Raw genomic sequence first — 18,600 nt, forward strand, 5'->3', positions numbered from 1 at the left:
GTTGTATGTATGAGAAACCAAAATCTTCTTGGGGGGCATGTTGATGACTTGCATGACACAACTGTCATTGTTTTGAATGCATGCCCTGTTTGTTTGATCCTGCAAAAGTGTGTAGTGCATATATGTGTGTCCTATATATATGGTATTTTGGTCTGATAGTGTGTTTGAGTTCTTTCTGGCTCTTTTTCTAGCAGAGTTCAATCCACAGCTTTCTTCATTGGAGGATTTATGAAATAAAAGTGAGTTAATTTGTGTTACACACTCTCTTAGATAACCTAGACCTAACAAATTGCTTGGCTAAAGATAAAAAGTAAAAACTTTTAAGAAACATATGAATTAACCTCAGTTGATCTTTAGTGAATTCAAAAAATATATTTTTCTCTATGGTTTATTTTTGAAAAATTTCTCAATTATTCCGTAGGCTAACATTTGAAAAAATATCCACCTATAAACAGTTAATATATATGTTTTATAATATGTATCTACCATAGTATTTAGCCATTCTGTGATTTTTTTTTTATATCTATAGTAGTCATGTAATTGCCTAAAAAAAAATCATTGCAACAAAAGGGAAAAGCAAAAAATGGATTGAGATTGTGGAATCTTTTAAAAACATAATCAGTTCTGCAGCTCATAGGCCATATTTTTATGCTACTTATTCCATTTATTGGGCTTCAAAGAAAGTTGAGTTGCTAATAAAGAATTTGAAGGTACTATAATATTAGATAATGACACTTTCAAAAACAAATTCATATGTTTCTCAGCTGAAGTTAAGATCAAATAGCAAAAAATAAATCTTATTTTTCTATAATTTGCTTCATCCCCTATGTTTAACATTCCCCAATCTTTCTTCTCTAAGTGTCCCACAGTTAGTAAAGGTAACAATGTTAATAGTATGTCTGTTAAATTCACTTTTTAGAAAACTTTTATACTGATTCCAGTTTTACTGAATCTACTTTAACCCTAGAAACCCAGTTTCCTAGAAACTGAACCAGGAAAATAATGAATTGGTCCCTGTAACTGCCAAATCTTTCATACTGGTACGTAGGGAAATCACTGACCTTTTGTTTGTATCAGTGTCCCAATCTGAAAAATAATACCATGCATCTTGTTTGTAAGACTGATTTTGAAAGACAGGAAAATACCAACCCTATAGTTTGCTTTACATGTGGAAGATTAATCGCGTGCAGTAGTTTTGAGTGGGGGGATGTGGCTTTGACCAGCAGTAGTGAATCTGTGTAATATTGAATATTGAATAGTGTTACCCTGAGAGTCAACTCTTCCTCATGTTCTTAGCCCCTTTTTCATAGTAGCATTTCTTACCAAATGGAACTTTGTAAGATTCTTTGATACTAGTTGATGATGATAAATGGCCATGAGTTAAGAGATTTTCCTTTTTGATTTACTTATGTTAATTGTTCTCACCTGATTTGACTCAGAACATTGTCCCTAGGAATTATCATTCTTTGTTCACTGAAACTCTGCTTTCTGAGAAAGTTGAAAATTTATTGCCTGACTCTTCACGGGGCAGTTTCTATGAACGTGGCATACCACAAAAGTATTTCGTGTCCAATTGCCTTTTAGTGATGAGAAAGTGGTGGTGGTGGTGGTGATGATGACGACTAACTCATTTAACATCAACAACGAACATCTATTAAACGTCCATCTCCCTAACCCGATGGTGGGTTTTGCTTCAGAATAAATTGGACATTAGTACTTAGAAAAAATATAAAATAATACTTTGCAGTTCCTGACTCCATTTGAAAAAAATTGGGCACTGTTGTAACCTTAGGAAGTCTATTTCTCTTCCATATTTTGGTCAATATCTAACACAGAGTGTATATAGAGAAAATGTAACCTATAAAACCACTATCTGCAGAAAAGAGGAATGTATCCTTAACCTTGACAATTTTATGATATTTCTCCTTTCCCCTTCTAGAACCTCTACATAATTCCTTTGTCTTGGTTTAGGCCAAAGGTTGCCTACTAAATGACTTACTCTTATATTAAAATCTTTCCTTTTTTGTATTTTTGTAATTTATGAGTGGTTTCTGAAATGGTCTTGTTTTATAGTGAATTTTGCTGAAGGAGATAGGGTTCTTAAAGGCATGAGTGTACTTCCTTGATATATAAATATGGCAAGCATTTCTATAAGCTGTGTTCTTTGTTCCAGATATTCCCTCATCTGCCTTAAAAGTAATGATAAAGCTAAGAGAGGGTAAAGAGGTTATCAGGAAGTTAATACCTCAGTGTTCATTGAGAATTTTTTTTAAACTGGAGAGGAAATTAAAAGCCATTGGATTTTTATGAGTTACTTTATGCAAGAGACCAGTGATCTTGGGCACTCATCACAAATCTCCATCAACCTTAATTAAAACTTGAAGTCATAAATATCTCTTACTATGACACAAAAAAACTAGTTTAAAGGATATATCATGGCTAAACATTTAGCAGGAAGATCCGCTAATAGCCATCACGATATGCAGCACTTTTTCTCAGTCGAAAGCATTTGTCAACCCTGATGTAATTAAAGATTAACTGGAAGCAGAGACAATTCTAAGATGCTGCCAATGCAACGGACTTTGAATGAGTTTGAAGAGAAAAGTTATTATACACCCTGTAAAGTCATGGCACATCATCAGCCTCCACCACCAAAAGTAACAATTGCTAATTGGGAGACTTAGTGTGTTTTTTTCCTATCAATAAGATATTTCAAATTTTCCATTCTATTTAAAATATACTGTCCCATCTCTTTGTACAAAAGAATAAAGGAAATGAACTCTCACCAGAAAGACTGCTTGAATGTTAAAGGTGCTTCTAGCTGCGTGTACGCGAAAAACAATTTTTGTCTTGTATAATTGTTGCTGGAAACCGTTTGCTGTTTAAATGTCAAGCTTCCTCCAGAAAACAATTGGCTGCCCTGTCCTGTACTTGAGTGATAAGATAATGAAAATGCTTTATTTCATTTACAGACAATGCTAATGAGGAAGAGTTGGAAAAGATCAAGTAAGGTAACACTTAGCATGTGATCTTTCAGCTTTTCTTGTTGAGAAGCACTATCAGCTGCTTTCCCAATCTCTCTCATACCTCGTTAAACTATACCTCAGGATTTCATCACTCTTCAATTGTTTTTTTCCCCCATAAACTTTAAGCAAACCATGTGATGCTTTTTAAGTAAATAGAAATCACACTGATCAATCACATCCAAATCATCCTCTTGCTAATCTCTGGTCACTTCTCAGCATCATTCGCAACATCTGGTTTCTGTTCTCTGTACCACAGGGTCTAGAAAATGCCTTTGCTCCAGATCAGGTATAAAATAATGGCACTAGGGTAGGGACAACTCCAGAGAGAAGGAAGATCCCTGTAATTTACTGTTTTTGTTCACTGAAAACTGAGTCTAAGATTTTCTAAACTCAAAAATCCCTTTATTGCTACATCTTTGGAGTGTATCATGAGAACAATTTTCCATCATTTTCTCTTCTCACTTCAAGAAATAAATAGCTCTTTGGAGTGAGAGGAGTTTATGGATCCTATAACTTACCAAGCTCTGGCTCTTCTTATAACTTGTAAAATATATAAGATATAAACTAAGCTTCTAATTTGTTCAGTGGTGATACCACTCTTGGACACAAATAAATATCAAGATGAAACTAACTTTTGTATGACTACTCCTTGGAATAAATCAAAGGGATTTTATTTGTGAAAATCTGTTTTGCTCAAATTTCTATTTTTAAAAGTTGGTATTCCTTTTGAATAGTGATTCATTTTCTTAGACCCTGGAACATGACAATCTTTTTTCTTCCATTCTGATTGAATCATGCTATTACTTAAATTTTTCTTTGATTTTGTCACTTTCATTATTGTGAATTAAGAAAATACTTATCAAAATGATTTTTTAGTTATGGTAATGTCTTAATTGCTTTAACAAGTATTTCTTACTGTAAAAACTTTCTTCCCAGTTGTTATAGAATTAATGACCAAAAGATAATTTGGATCATAGAAAGGTCAGGTCCACATTAAAAATCACCTTTATCATTTTAATAAAATTAAAAACATTTATTAAGGAAAATTGCTGAATATTTCTGGCTTACTGTTCACTATGTTTTCTACAGGCCAAAATAAAATTTCAACAATCTTAAAGAAATGTTTGCACTGTTCATATTTGTATTACACTTTTTTCTTTGTAATTGTACTTCAGAATTAGTGTTATCTTGAAAGTATATATGTTTAAAAATTCAGGTAATTTGGCTTTCTTCATTTTGTGTCTATCTTATACTATATCTATGTAAAAACATTGTAATCCATTAATATGTAGCAATATCTCTCTTCCAGTTGTAGTTAACATGTAATGCTAGAACAGGATATTATATAGTTTTTAGTATTACTTAGTGGAAATAATCCATTTTATTGTGAGGTAAAAGAACAAACATAAAGATTCTTCTTTAAATAGTTCATTTAATTTATATTTAAATTTAATTTTAAGGATCAATTCAGTCAACATAAATCCATGTCTTTTCCTTTGATCTACAATAAATAAATAAATAAATAAACATCTACTCTTTACTATTTTTATGTCTAAACTTCTTAGAGTTTTTAATTACTAATAATCCAATTGTACATTCAAGCTGGTGAATTTTCTAGCTGGCCATTGATGACACAGAATTCCCTGTGTCTAACTGCACTCATTGGGAGATTAATTTTAGTGTACATGGTAATATGGCTTTTGGGTTTTCAGCCTAAGGGATTTTCAGTTTTATAAAGTTTAATGGGGATATTGAATGCTGTGTAGAAAAAAAATCATTTTTTTTTCCATTGAGAACATACTGAGTACCTGATAATTCATTCAGTTTGTCAATGTCCCCTAAAATATATGTCGTATTCATCCATATTAGTGTTACAAGAGCAGAGTGTTAAATTCAAAATCCAGGGAAAGTTTGAAATTTCAATTACCACCTAGTCCGCCATCCTTCACATACAATGAGACTGCTCCCCCAATTCTTTCCTCCAGGGATTGAAGGAGGGAGGACAATGTTCAAGTAAATTGTGCTTCCTGAGAAACTAAGGGATAAATGACTGTACGTGTAGTTGCGTGTGTTACTATGTTACTGTGTTGTGGAAATGCATCCCTTTTCTAATGATTTCAGCCTTCCCCTTAAAGATTCTTGTGTGAGTAAAGATTTTTCCTCTTTTATTTTTGGAAAGAGAATATAATTTATTTGCATGACACTTAAATACAAGTATTTTACATTTGATAGAACTATGCTCAAAGTCAAAGGTGAAGTTTTCATATAAATAGGTCATTTTCTTCTTTGGAATCTTGGTTTCTGGGAATGAGGTCTACTTTTTTATAGCAGGGCTTCGGTATGCTGCCTGTATTTGAGCACCCATGGTGAAGGTGAGATCTGAGAATTATACACTTTGTGGCAAAGACTTCAATAGAGTCAGATAGTGTTGTTAGATATTCTCTCCAGTAGGGAGTTTTTCTTTGCTTGTTTTTTGCAGAAGTGATATAACCATGGAGCGGGGAAGTGCTTTATTGACATTGTTAGCTTTTTAATATGCACATCTCCCCTGTATACAATTTCATCAGCTCATGGAATTTTCCATTACTTAAATATCTGCTTTTCATTTTCATTGTCTTGCCGATAGCAGATTTTTTCTGCTATGGAAATCTAATCTGTGGCAATCACATAATGTGGGGTTGTATTTACTAATGAAAACAAGAGAGGTGAAGAGCCGACTTGAGGAGTAATTGCTGTTCAGGACAGACTTAGATATTATTTGGAGTAAATGTGTTACCACCTAATAATGAGTAGGAAAAAAATACACCTAAACTTACCCCTGAAAAGGAAGAATGTATAAAGTACATGCTATATTTAAATGGTGTGTTAGCCAGTAAATAATTACGGATTCCGTAGTGTTTCCTCTTTTGGGGATAGTAGCATCCTTTAAAACATTCATTCTGGTTTTCCACAAGCACACTTTCCATTGTGCACATTTCTAATTCTGCCCACACTCAGCTGTTGTAGAAAAATGTTATTTTAAGAAGGAAGGGATCGATGTCTCCATAAACTTGGGCAACTGGATAATTATCCTGGTCAAAGTATTATACTTCGGTGACAAAATGCATTTTGGCAGAGAAATGATGATGCTTTGAGTTATTGTAATATTTTATTCTTTAGAAGAAGCTTATCATTGATAATTTATTATAAGGCTAAATTATTCAACAAGAAAGTTTCATGAGCTTGGAAGAGAAGGTGTATATGAATTTTGTGAATAAATTCTGTGGGGGTCCAACAAAAAATGGAAAATAAATAATGAAATAATTGCCTCTATAGATGGCAAGCAGAAATGATGTGGGTATGATAATAAACTTATGTGCTTTCAATAAATCACTTTAATTCTATGAGAAGTAACCATTGTGATAATATAAAGACATACACATTGCAATTTCTATTCTCAACAATAACAGTTGAAAATTGTTTTAAAGAGAGTTCATCCTTTGAATAATATAATATGACTATGTGATGACATCTCATTAGCATATCTTCTGTTACTTGATGGCTTATTTTTTTAGTAATATATCTTTTTTATAAAGATTTTATTTTAATCACTTAGCATAATTTTAATGAACTATAAAACACTTTATTCACTGGTTGAATGAGACAATTTATAATAAGACTTTTGGCAAGGATATTGTTAATTTAAACTAGAGAACACTCTCAACACTGTAAGTCTGCAGGGCATAGTTAAACCTGACACCTTGGATGACACATTAAAAATGCATCAGTGAAAACCTCTAAGTGCTTTAATTTAAGAAATGGTAGAGAAACAGATTAACACATTTTTAAGTGTCTCACACAGTCAGACATAGTGGGGAAAAAAGTCATTACTTAACAATTATGTCCTTTCTACAAAGACCTCATATCCTGATAATACGTGGATGATGATCTTTAAAAAATTGCAAAAAATGAAAATCTTATTGGTCATTGACTTTCTCAACTGTGAATGACCAAAATGGCTTTTCTTTGATGTCTCATTTCAAATGATTCTGCCTATGTATTTGAAAAAATTAGTTGCTTACATGTTTTTGAAGGAAATATAAAATTCTTTTAAAAATACTTACTATTAATTTTGTCCCCCCAAATTTCTGTTATTTGGAAATGCTATAAAGTCAACCTCATAATTAGGGCTTATAAGAGTCCACAATGCTGCAATAAACAAAGGGCTAATAGTATGAGCATTTGCATTCTAAAGGACTGTATTTTTACCTCAATTAATTACACTCCTAAAATTTGTAGTAAGTTTATTTAAAATAGAGATAGCTTAATGTCAGTAAATATTTGATTATCCCCTCAAAATACATGGCGCCATAATTAAATTTTATATTGAGATGATTTTTTTCTTGCTGTTTTGACAGGGTTTTCCCATAGGTATAAGATATCATACATTTTTATGTATTGTAATTCATAACTACAGGGATTTCTGTAACAATGGCATTACATTTATTTGACCACTCATGTTGAATTTTTAAAATGTTGTGGGTCCTTTGGGGAGAGAATCTGGATGAGTTGGCACAAAGTGAAAGGACAAAATGTAATCTCAGGCAGAAGATGGATTCCATAATGCCTGCGTGCTAGCTCTAAGATGTTTAATTTGGGGTCATAGACTGGCCTTCACATTGCTAATGTGTGCTACTAAGTCAGCTGATGGTTTCCCAAGACCCTTTCTGGGCTGATCAAAGGGAAGGGAACTAATATAACTTGACTCCAGGATGATGGAGCTAAGGGTTCGTTCACACATTACATGGCTTTTTAATTCAAAGGTATATATATATATATATATATATATATATATATATACACACACATATAATGCATATCAGATATATTTAATACATATATGTATATATGTTAGATATACATATATATATACACATATGTATGTATATATATATGTTAAATTGAGTGTGACCGGGAGGAGATTTATTGGTTTTAAAGCCCCCTAAATGTTTACAATGAAATTAAATCATAATTTTGTAAGGACTGGTTGACAAGCCCTGGTTGACAGCAATATATACACACATATGCATGTATTTATATATACATATCTACAAACATACACACACATATGAAACACTTAAGGTAAAATTTCTAAAAAAAATAAAAGACAAAGCAAGGCCAGGCTTCAGCCTGGGGGGTCCTCTGGGGAGCTGACCTTGTCTCTCTCCCTTCAACAATATTTGAAAGGACAGTGGGAGTTGCAGGGGGATTATATTTATGTTTAGTGAGTATAAATGATATGAACATCTATTTGAGGAACCAGAAAATTGTGTTTCGGTGTGCAGTTCTACTTACTTCACATCCCTGTTTTCAATGACACATCGATAGGCTTAGTCAACTTGACGGAGGCATCCGAGAGCCACAGCTTTGATAACGGATTGCAGTCTGACCAGGAAAGTCTATGAAAATTGTTTACTTATGAATTTATTCATTTTTTACCTCTTAAATGCCCAAAGAGGTATTCATAAAAGGAAATTATACACCTATAAAAACATGCTGTGTAATAATACTGCTACCTGGCTTGACTTTGACATTGGAATCTCAGGCTTCACAATTTCCAATCTATTGTGAATGTCTTGAGTGTCATAGAATTGCTGAATTAAAATAACACGCAATGGGTTTAAAGGCCTGTACGTATTAAGGCTAACAAAAGATACCACTTTCAATAAAAGTTCAGTGGCTATCCTTGTTTGTCTGATGGCAAAGACATTGAAGATTTCTGTGATTTATTTTACATAGAAGGGTGAAAAATAGCATCATATTCATTTGTTATGGGAAAAAATGAACTGTCCTTTAGTTTTATTTCTCTGAGAAAAAGAATACATGTTCTAGATTTTTTAATTTAAAATCTCATTAACTCTTAGATTGACAGAAGGATTTTTGATCTTTGAGGAGAAATTTTCTTAGTCTGTTGGTTTTTTCGAGGCAAAAAATAGATTTAAAAACAATATTACCAATGGATCTTGCTACTTAATAAATTCAAAACCTCAGCAGAAATAGTTCAACAATTCATCATTCAGAATAACTTCAGTTATTTTCCTTCATCAACTTGATACCTCTGGCTTTCGTTCTGTTTCCATTTGTTGTTACTTTATAATTTTAGCACTTTTAAAATGGCACTTTCCCTCACTTGCCAACCTCTTGTCTTGATGGAGACTGAAGTGTAACTAAATATCTATAATTATAATTTAGGACAAGTCTTCCCTGGGATTCTTGAAGAGTTTATTCTGCTTTTCTTGCCCTCCATATTAAAATCACCACTTTTGTTTAGAACTCATTATCGTAATTCCAGGTGTTTTATTATTATTGTTTTCTGTTATTGTTATTATTAGAAACTCTAGGGAAAAGAAGGCCTTGGCTAGTTTGCTGTGAATTTTATATTTATCAGAGCTATAAATGGCAAAAGGGTCCACAGGAAAATTAACTTGTTTCATTTGAAATAAAGACCTAAATTTACATGACAATGTGGGTTGTAAAATGAAATATAAATTTTAGTTAATAATGACAGAAGTAGTTAAACATGGCATGAAAAGCACAGCCTGGGGACTTCAGTGGATCCTAATGTGACTGGTATTTTTGTTTCTCAAATTTTAATAGAGAAATGTAAGTTCTAAATCTTGATAATTAAAATCTCCCCTCCCTGCCGCCAATTCATCAATCTCATTTTGCTCTTTGCATACTAATCACATAATTAGATCATTGCCCTCGGTGTTCATCTGAGGAAGAATGGAGAGTATGGAGTTGGTGCAATTTCAGTATTAGATCACCTTAGACCACCTAAACTTTAAATGAAGTAACAATATTTTTAAATGCTAAATGGTTGTCTTAGTTGTTGTAACTGTCAAGTCTAGAGCCAAGACTTTCACATTGATTTAACACATTTTGTAATCGAGAAACATTGAGAAAAAACTCAATGTTAGCTAAATAATTTGTGTTATTGGCTCTGGGGAAATTATTTGTGTAAGGAACTTCGAGAAATAATTTCTTCCATATGATACTTTAAAATTTATCCACATTTTGCTAAGCATGCTGCTTAATTAAAAGAGAACTGGGAATCAAGGTAAGAAGAGAATTGGCAGTAGAATAGGAAAAGCTGCATCTTTTCCAAAAGCTAGAATAAGGTTTCTTTGAGTTAAACAGTAGCATAGCATCAAAAAAATTGCAATCATTCCATCTAAGGTTTGTGCCCTCACGTCCAAATGTAAGTGTATTTTTTTAGAATTTTCTTTTCAGAAACTGATACAACGGTGTGCGAAGTGTGGCAGATGAGAACCATACCTGTAAGGGTAAATGAATTATAACTCTGTAGTGATGGTAAAATCGTGTCTTAAACTCAAGACTTTTTCCCGACGACCCTGACATTAGTATGCTACCTGACCGAACTGTATACAAGTAACTTAGGAAAATGTAATTAGTTTCATTAAGAAATAGATTTCATGTAAAAAGCACAGGTAGATTGCATAGATGATCTCTGATATAATTCTAGCTAAACTTAAATTACTCAAATTGCTGCATACCCTAAAGTACTTTAGTTCGTTATTATTTTCTGATATGATTTTTGGAAGGATCACTTTGAAAGCAATATATATCCTTAAGCAAATGAAATTCCATGTGACTAACAGTCAATCAAATATTTATTGAGCACCTACTACACATAATTAAGTATCATGCGAGGTGCTGGACCACTACCATCTTAGTTGCTAACACAAAATCATGGAATAATCAAATAAATTACAAAACGGCTTCCTCTACATCACAGTGTCAAAGGCTGATGCTTTCTCATAACTGTCATCAGTTTCCCATAATATTACCATAACTGACACCCAGAAACAGGATGCAAAACATGAAAGTTTAAAAGATGCATGTAATTTAGATGTTCTCTTTAAAAGTGAGTAACTGTGCTTTTGATTTCCTAAAGGCAAATTGGTTTCACTTTATAAAAATCTGAGGATTAAGTAATAAAATGTCCAATATGAATCCATTGCTTTTTTTCCAACTAAATAGCCACCTTTTCTTAGTATTCGTTTATTTTTAACATTATTTTGGGGGAGCTTCGGTTAACTAAGGAATTTATATCTTATATATTAAATGTTATATCATAAAACTAGGAAGTTTTTAGTAAGGAATTAAGCCAAATTTGACTAGATATATGTTTATAAATAAGATTTCTGTTATCATTCTTTAAAAATGCTCTGAAGGTCTGTGATATTAAATTTTTTTGTTAAAAGGAATGGATATTATCTGGTTTATTTCAGAATTTTAAAATATGTTTAAGCAGTTCTACTTTTTAAAATAAAATGTTAGACTCAGATATATTAATCAACAGCTAATAAAGAGGTAAGTATATTCTTTTAAAATTACAGAAATAATCCTCTCTAAACTTTACTACCATTGTATCAGATATGAATAAGACAAACTTTAATTGAAATAAAAAAACTTTATTCAAAAAAAGAAAAAAACTTACAGTTTATAAACATCCAAAGTGTCTTTAGCATAAGCATATATAATTTTAGGGGTTTCACTTGTCTTAATTTTGCTGAGCCAATCAAGTATTCTCAAAACACCTCAAAATTTAGCTAAATATTTGTTTATTTTTAGGAACTCTCAGAAAACGAAGTGGTTGGATCTTATTTCTCTGTGAAGTCTTTCTTTTGGAGGGTAATGTCTAAATCCTTTATATTAATGTTCCTGACTTTTGGTTCTGAATAGTTATTTTGAGAGTTAAATGTGAATTAAGAAATTCCCTTTTTAAAATAGGTTCTCAGAGAGATGTATTCATTTGTCTTCTTTATTAACTCTTATTCTAAGTCATTTAGGTGACTCACTCTTCATTTGTAAAAACTAAGAACTTCATATATTTAACATATGGCTTTGAAATCAGTTCCTTGTGGGCCCAAATTTATCCCAGATTCTTAACAATTAGAGGCCCACAGATCTTTCAGGAATATGATGGCACTGTCTAGAGGGTCCATAAAGGTTCTTTTTCCCTTCTTGTAAAATCTGTTCCATCTATCTGGGAAAATTTTACTTCTATTACGGTGATCTTGTACTATACACATACTAGATAGTGTTTTTTCTTTGGAAAACAAAAATCCTATGAATTAGAAAACAGCAACTCTGCTTTTGCTTTGAATATAAAAAAAAAAAAGAAAATTCCACAGAGAACTTGTTTTCAGTGCCATTGCAATTTAATGTTATTTACGCTTTCATGACTTAAACATAATGAATTCTGTCATCCTTTTCCTCTGCTTTAATTCTGCATTGTGCAAGGCGTGATTTATGCCTTTTTGCTAATGATTTATGCATTTTTACTAATGCACTCACTGCTTTGCCTTCAAAAGTTTCCCTCTTTCTTTGAATGTTCACACTTGGCACGTGATTACCTAGCAATAGATACTGCAATGAAAATGCTACACTCATAGAACTTGGCCATTTTCTTTCTTTTTTTTTTTTTTTTTTTTTTTTTTTGCGGTACGCGGGCCTCTCACTGTTGTGGCCTCTCCCATTGCGGAGCACAAGCTCCGGATGCGCAGGCTCAGTGGCCATGGCTCACGGGCCCAGCCGCTCCGCGGCATGTGGGATCCTCCCAGACCGGGACGCGAACCCGTGTCCCCTACATCGGCAGGCGGACTCTCAACCACTGCGCCACCAGGGAAGCCCTGCCATTTTCTTTTCTTGGCTCTTAAACTGCTCGTGACTGAAAACTACATTTCTCCTTTTAGAATTTTAAGATTTGTTGCAGTGTCTCATAAGCAGACTGGCAGGTGCTAGATTAAGTCATGCATCGACTTGACCAGTGAGCAAGTAAACCCACATCTCTTTATCTTCTGCCTCCTCCACACACATTTTTTTTTTTTGCAGTCTTGTATTTGTGTGAGCTCATTTTAATTATTATACCCTCTTCATTTCCTTTCAGTCTACTGATGGCTGCCTTCGCTGATGTTATTCTGTATCGTTGGTAAAATAATATTTCCTCTTATATGTTCATGCATTATCCATGAACACACAGAGTGACTGCTTTCGAATTGTCCCATTACTTTAAATGGAAAATGGCTTTTGGGAAAATTTTTTTCTCTGTTTTCTTAAGACCCACAATTACTGTGAATTCATATGCCAACCAAGCAGAATTCAGGGGTGTTCTGTGTTGTGTTTGTTCTGCATGCGGCAAATATGCAGCATGATCATTTTGAAGACTTGCCACCAGGACCAACTCCATAAACACTACTTTTCAAGGGTTTTCTTTTCAAACGATTTTTTTCAGCATCTTCTTTTCACTTTCTACTTCCAAATTAGTCTTCCACTTATCAGTACTTCCCATTTGGTTGTATCCATCCTTAAATATTCTTTATTAACCTTTCTCAATCTCTTAAACTGTCTTATTTTATTTATTTTTGTTTGTTTGTTTGTTTGTTTGTTTTGCGGTACGCGGGCCTCTCACTGTTGTGGCCTCTCCCGTTGCGGAGTACAGGCTCCGGACGTGCAGGCTCAGCGGCCATGGCTCACGGGCCTAGCCGCTCCGTGGCATGTGGGATCTTCCCAGACTGGGGCACGAGCCCGTGTCCCCTGCATCGGCAGGCAGACTCAACCACTGAGCCACCAGGGAAGCCCAACTGTCTTATTTTAGAATAGCAAATATGCACATTTAAAAGATAGCTTTTTTTGTGTCTGAAGTACAGTGGTCTATTGTCTTTCTTCTGAGCATATATTGAGTGACAAACAAATGGAGTCATAAAAGCAGAACTTTTCGGGGTCATTTATTTTACCAATGAGGAAACTAAGGCCCAGAGAAGTGATGCCATTGCCCTGGAGTACCTAAATGGTATGATCAGGGCCAATATTTCTCTTTCTGAATGTCATAGAAATAAATGTTTTGGTGAAGACTTAAAGCACTCGAGTTCCTTTTGGGGTTGATGAATAGAGATGTGATATATAAGTAGAGCTGCCCCTTAGTTAGTCTTCATTGACAGCCTTTCAAATTCTTATTGCGTTATGTGACCCTCTCCTCTGCAGCTCCTTAAGCCACCAATGAGTAGATATGTTTCAGGGCTGTGATGTTGCTGTATTTTAGGTTCCATTTTACAAAATCAGAAAATCAGTGACCAAGTCTGCTTTAGATCAGTGTGATCTTTCATATTCACAGTCAAAGGTCACTTTGCTAACCAGCCTCATTGACCTTTGCCCCAGCAATATTTGTATTCTGATGAACTTTTAGAGGAGATGTATATGAAAAGAGGTTTCCCATAACATTTTCAGATATGCAGAAAACCTAACAGCTCAGATAAAATCTTACAAGAAGAGACTATGTGTGCTTCGTGAATTAAACAGAATGTGATTTGAAAGAAAAATTTAACAGCTTATTTTTAAGGATTAATACATGTGTCCAGGTGACAGTACCTGAGTTACACCGAGTGAAACTAAACCTGTTGAGAACTTGCTCAACGAATGTCAGTGCTACTTGCTGTATCTTAATTTTCTTGAGAGCAGAATAATGGAAAGAAAAGTGATAAAGGGATATTCTAATTTTTCCAAAAGCATGCCATTTATAATTTATCAAAACATGGTATCTTAGGACACAAAACATTAAGCAGTGGTTATGGCAATTATCGTGTTTCTCATGAGAGTAATAAAAATATGTGAAGCCAATTGGATTACTCTAAGTCAGAATTTCATTAAAGACTTTTAACTTCCCATTAAAGGATGGTAATTCAGTGCAGTTCTTTCAAATATTTAGTACATTTAAGTTCCTTCTCAGTTATCTCCATTGACTAGACATTTAGATTCTGATGACTGAGAGCTAATTGAACAATCCATCTTATGAGAGCACTGTAGTGAATTAAAGAGAGATTTTAATATTGTTTAAATGGAGAAGGCTGGGCTATGCCAAGATACCTCATAACAAAAAAGTGGAGAATGGATCGTAATATGAAATGGGTGAAAAGGAGTGCATAGAATAGAGAACAATCCAGAGTTATGTGAGAGCACTACCTTGTGGTAGGATCAGACAGAAGTATGGTTGAAGGAAGACCCTGCAGACCAAGGAGAAGAGATATTGCCTTTGTAAAACAAGAATGTGATCCTTTGTGGAAGTGCTTACATTCTGAACAACTCAACTGTATATGACATACACCCAAGAAAAGTTCAGGTATTATTTCTATCAATAGGTGTGAAAGTAAGACCCTCAGGGAAAAAAATTAACTTTTAATTTAAAGTCTCAAAAAATGTCTCTGTAAGTCAAACACAGGACTCATTATTTCTTTACCATACCATTGGTAGAAACCTATAGATTACTTGAGCAAACCAACAGGGTTACAAGTTATATGGTGCTTTTCTATTAGTATATATTTTGAGCAAATAGAGTAAAAGCTTAAGATCATTTGTTTGGCCAGTTAAGTTTAGAGAGGGTAGTTAGAACATCTGAAGTAAACATAAATACCTTCCTGACAATGTAAATTGTATCAAGAAGCAGTAGAAATAGGAAAGAAGGTTTAAAGATAAAAACCTGGAGAATTTCTCTAAGTATTATAGTGCCAGTGAATCATCTTCTAAGAAAAAAAGGGATCGAAGCCTTATTATTAGATGAGACACTTCAAACTAGGCTGGACAAAGCACTGGGAGGGTTTTCTGTAAAGGCAATCCTGCTTTGAGCGGATGGATGGACTGTAGAACAAATCTACTTGTTGGACTTATCATCCAGGTGCAATTCACTGGAATAAACTCAGCAGGAAAAGGGAAAGATAGAACATGCCTGTGCCTGGGATTGAGCTAATAATTGCTCCACGCTCCAAGCTTTGCAGCACAAAACAGTCATTCCAGGCTGTCATTATCTCTTCTTTGTAGTGTCTGTGGATCATTTGATTAAATAAAAGCATGTGCACCTCTGTGCTGAAGATAGAGGAAAGGGCTGCCTCCACACACAGCCATTGTAAAGACACAAGCAATGTCTTTCACTCCAGTTTCATAGTGTCTAGGTCTCATTTAGAAGGATTAGTTTGTACACAGGTTAAAAAAAAAAAAAAACAAGATAACAAAAGCCAAGGATTATTTGCACACAACAGGGAGAAGATTGGTATGACTGAATGTTCCTTTAGCCACTGTTAAGTCTAAACAGACTTTTTTGGTTTTGTTCTCTGTTTTAATCAGGATCTAGAATAATAGGAATTTATCATTAGTGATCCAGTTTTTAAGGAATGCAATTAGTAAACTTTATTAACGAGAACTGGAACATAGAAGTGTTCTTAATTTGTATGAAAGATTCTACAACTTCACCACCTTTCTAATGAGACTACAGTTATAGAGTACAGTTAACTCTCATATGTTTTGCTTAACAATATATGCTAGAGTTACTACCACTCGAAAACTTTTTCTTCCTTTAAGCCCTTGATTAGCCTTTCTTAGTAACCTATACCCAGGGATATATTTCATCTAAACATAAGTCAGAGTATTTCAACAAATCCTGTACTAATTAAACGCATTTTGGGGGTTGAACTTCATAGGCTCTGTCCACAAATTGAGATGTAGTGGGGAAAATCGTCAGTTAGTTATCAGCAATTCCAGATTCAAATCTCAGACTTGCCAATCTCTAGCCATTTGGCGTTAAGTAGGGTATTTATCTTCTCTGTGCCTCAGTTTCTGTACCTTAAAAACACTTGTCATGAGAAACACTGGATTATGAAAACTCCAGCACATAATACCTGCTCAATACATGTTTACTTCTTTGTGCGATCTAACCCATCTTTCAGACTGGCCGAATTCAGTCCTCCTTGTTGATATTAGCAAAGCTGATGATTCTCATCATAATTCTGTTGTTTGGAAACTTTGTCTAGCTGCTCTAGAAGTCATTTAATACAGACTTTTAGCTCCACCATGATAATTCCCTTCCATTGTTTCCTGTTCATCTGTATCTTTTTTATCCATCTCTTGCTGCTCTTGGTCTTAATAGTGAAGGGAACTTAGGCTTATTTTTTTAGTAGCAAAGGCAACAAAGATAAGTATTGTGTGGGGCAAAATTTCTCTGTTACTTTAGAAATATCTCTTTAAAAGTTACAGAAGATTCACATGTGGGATGCAGTTAGCATGATCATAGTTATTGCCTGTCCAGGCAACATTTATTCTTCTGGAGCCTGATCACTTTTTTGACATTGGAAACAGTCTCCAGAAATTTTGGAGCAACAGACTTGAGAAAGTGATTCTTTCCATGATTTCTCTTGCTCTGTTTCTTTTCTCTGCTACACCTACTAATAAAACCCTGAAACCACTCAAACTGGATCCATCACCACACAATCTCTGTACTTTATTTTCTTGACCACTGCAGCATTATGTTACTAAAGAAGGAGCTGGAAACTATCGTGGCATTGGCATTTGTCTTCACTGTGTTAGGAGACATTTTCTGACAGTGACTTGAGAAGCAAATACATATTTTTTTCCAATAATATTTTTTAAAGAGTGATGCTAAACTGATTGACGTGAGGTGTTGATAGTTGCCCAAAGATTTCCCATACGGCTCTGATCATTCATTTCCATCCAGACATGCGGCAGGACTGCTTTTCCTGTCCTGGGCTTCTGCAGAGCAGAGCTTCAGAATGCTCATTACCAAAATGCACAACTAAGTTCAACCAGTTTGTTTATGTTTTCTGAGCTTACATGAGCTGTGAACTCTCATGGCTGACTTACTCTCCTGAAAACCATTCTGTATCCTAACATCTTTTATGTTTATGAAAAGGGATTGAAGTCTTGAATTCGTTTGCAAGGGATAATGTGCATAAACTAATATTCTGTTTAAAATGCCAGCTCACTAATTCTAAAATCTTACTAAAGATACATGTCTGTGACTAATTACCTGAGACTTTGAAATTTGTATTATTACCTGATATCTTGATATTCTTTATTAAATCTGAACTTGGACCAATATTCCTTATGAGAGTGGATCTCAAACTTCAGTGTGCATGAGAACCACATGGGGCACATGTTGGAGAAACACATGCAGCTCTGCCCACAAGAACTGAATCATATCCTGGAGGATCAGGCCTGGCGATTTCAACAAATTGCCCGTTAAAACTGGGGAATTACTGCTTTAAAAGTTCAAAGAGTACTTTTTCCTTTTTGGAGTTGGCTCTTTGCTTCGAAGCTGGGTTGCTTTTCCTTTTTATTCTTCCCTTCTTTTTTCTTTCCCTCCTATTTCAACAAGGACATAGTTGAAAACATTACCTTAGATGACTAAGTACCAGCTGTAATATGTTAATTTTATTGAGGGATTTCTTGGATGTATTTAACACTCCTTGCCCTTTAGGTGCTCAATAAGTAATTTTTGGTTGACCGATTATCAATTATTCAGTTAATTATTTAGATACATCCTATTAGAAAAATCATTAACAAAGGGAATAATAAATTAAACCACATAATTTTTCAACGGCCTCCTATTTCTCTCTTTAAATGTTCCAAATATCCAGACCAATGTGCTTTTCTCATCAGTAAATTAGGAAGCAGAACTAAAGAGGGACTTTAATTAGCATATATAGTATCCATGCCAGAGAGTGGA

General features: G+C 34.1%; 1 protein-coding gene across 5 annotated transcripts in view; it reads left to right on the forward strand.

Annotated features, from left to right (window-relative positions):
- The window catches only part of MCTP1 (multiple C2 and transmembrane domain containing 1), a 361,361-nt gene that overhangs the window by 115,849 nt on the left and 226,912 nt on the right, over nt 1–18,600 (forward strand). For 2 of the 5 annotated variants that reach the window (XM_027100600.1, XM_027100602.1), the window contains exon 6: nt 2,973–3,011. The exons of 1 other annotated variant lie outside the window; for it this stretch is intronic. In XM_027100600.1, the coding sequence (XP_026956401.1) occupies nt 2,973–3,011 (39 nt within the window). Of the gene's footprint in view, nt 1–191; nt 240–2,972; nt 3,012–11,663; nt 11,724–18,600 lie in introns of all 5 variants that reach the window. 2 more of the 5 variants (XM_027100597.1, XM_027100599.1) reach the window with 2 other exon arrangements.

Source organism: Aethalodelphis obliquidens, unplaced genomic scaffold (assembly GCF_003676395.1).
Source record: "Aethalodelphis obliquidens isolate GAN/ISIS:26980383/991018 unplaced genomic scaffold, ASM367639v1 scaffold4, whole genome shotgun sequence".
NCBI classification, from domain to species: Eukaryota; Metazoa; Chordata; class Mammalia; order Artiodactyla; family Delphinidae; genus Aethalodelphis; species Aethalodelphis obliquidens.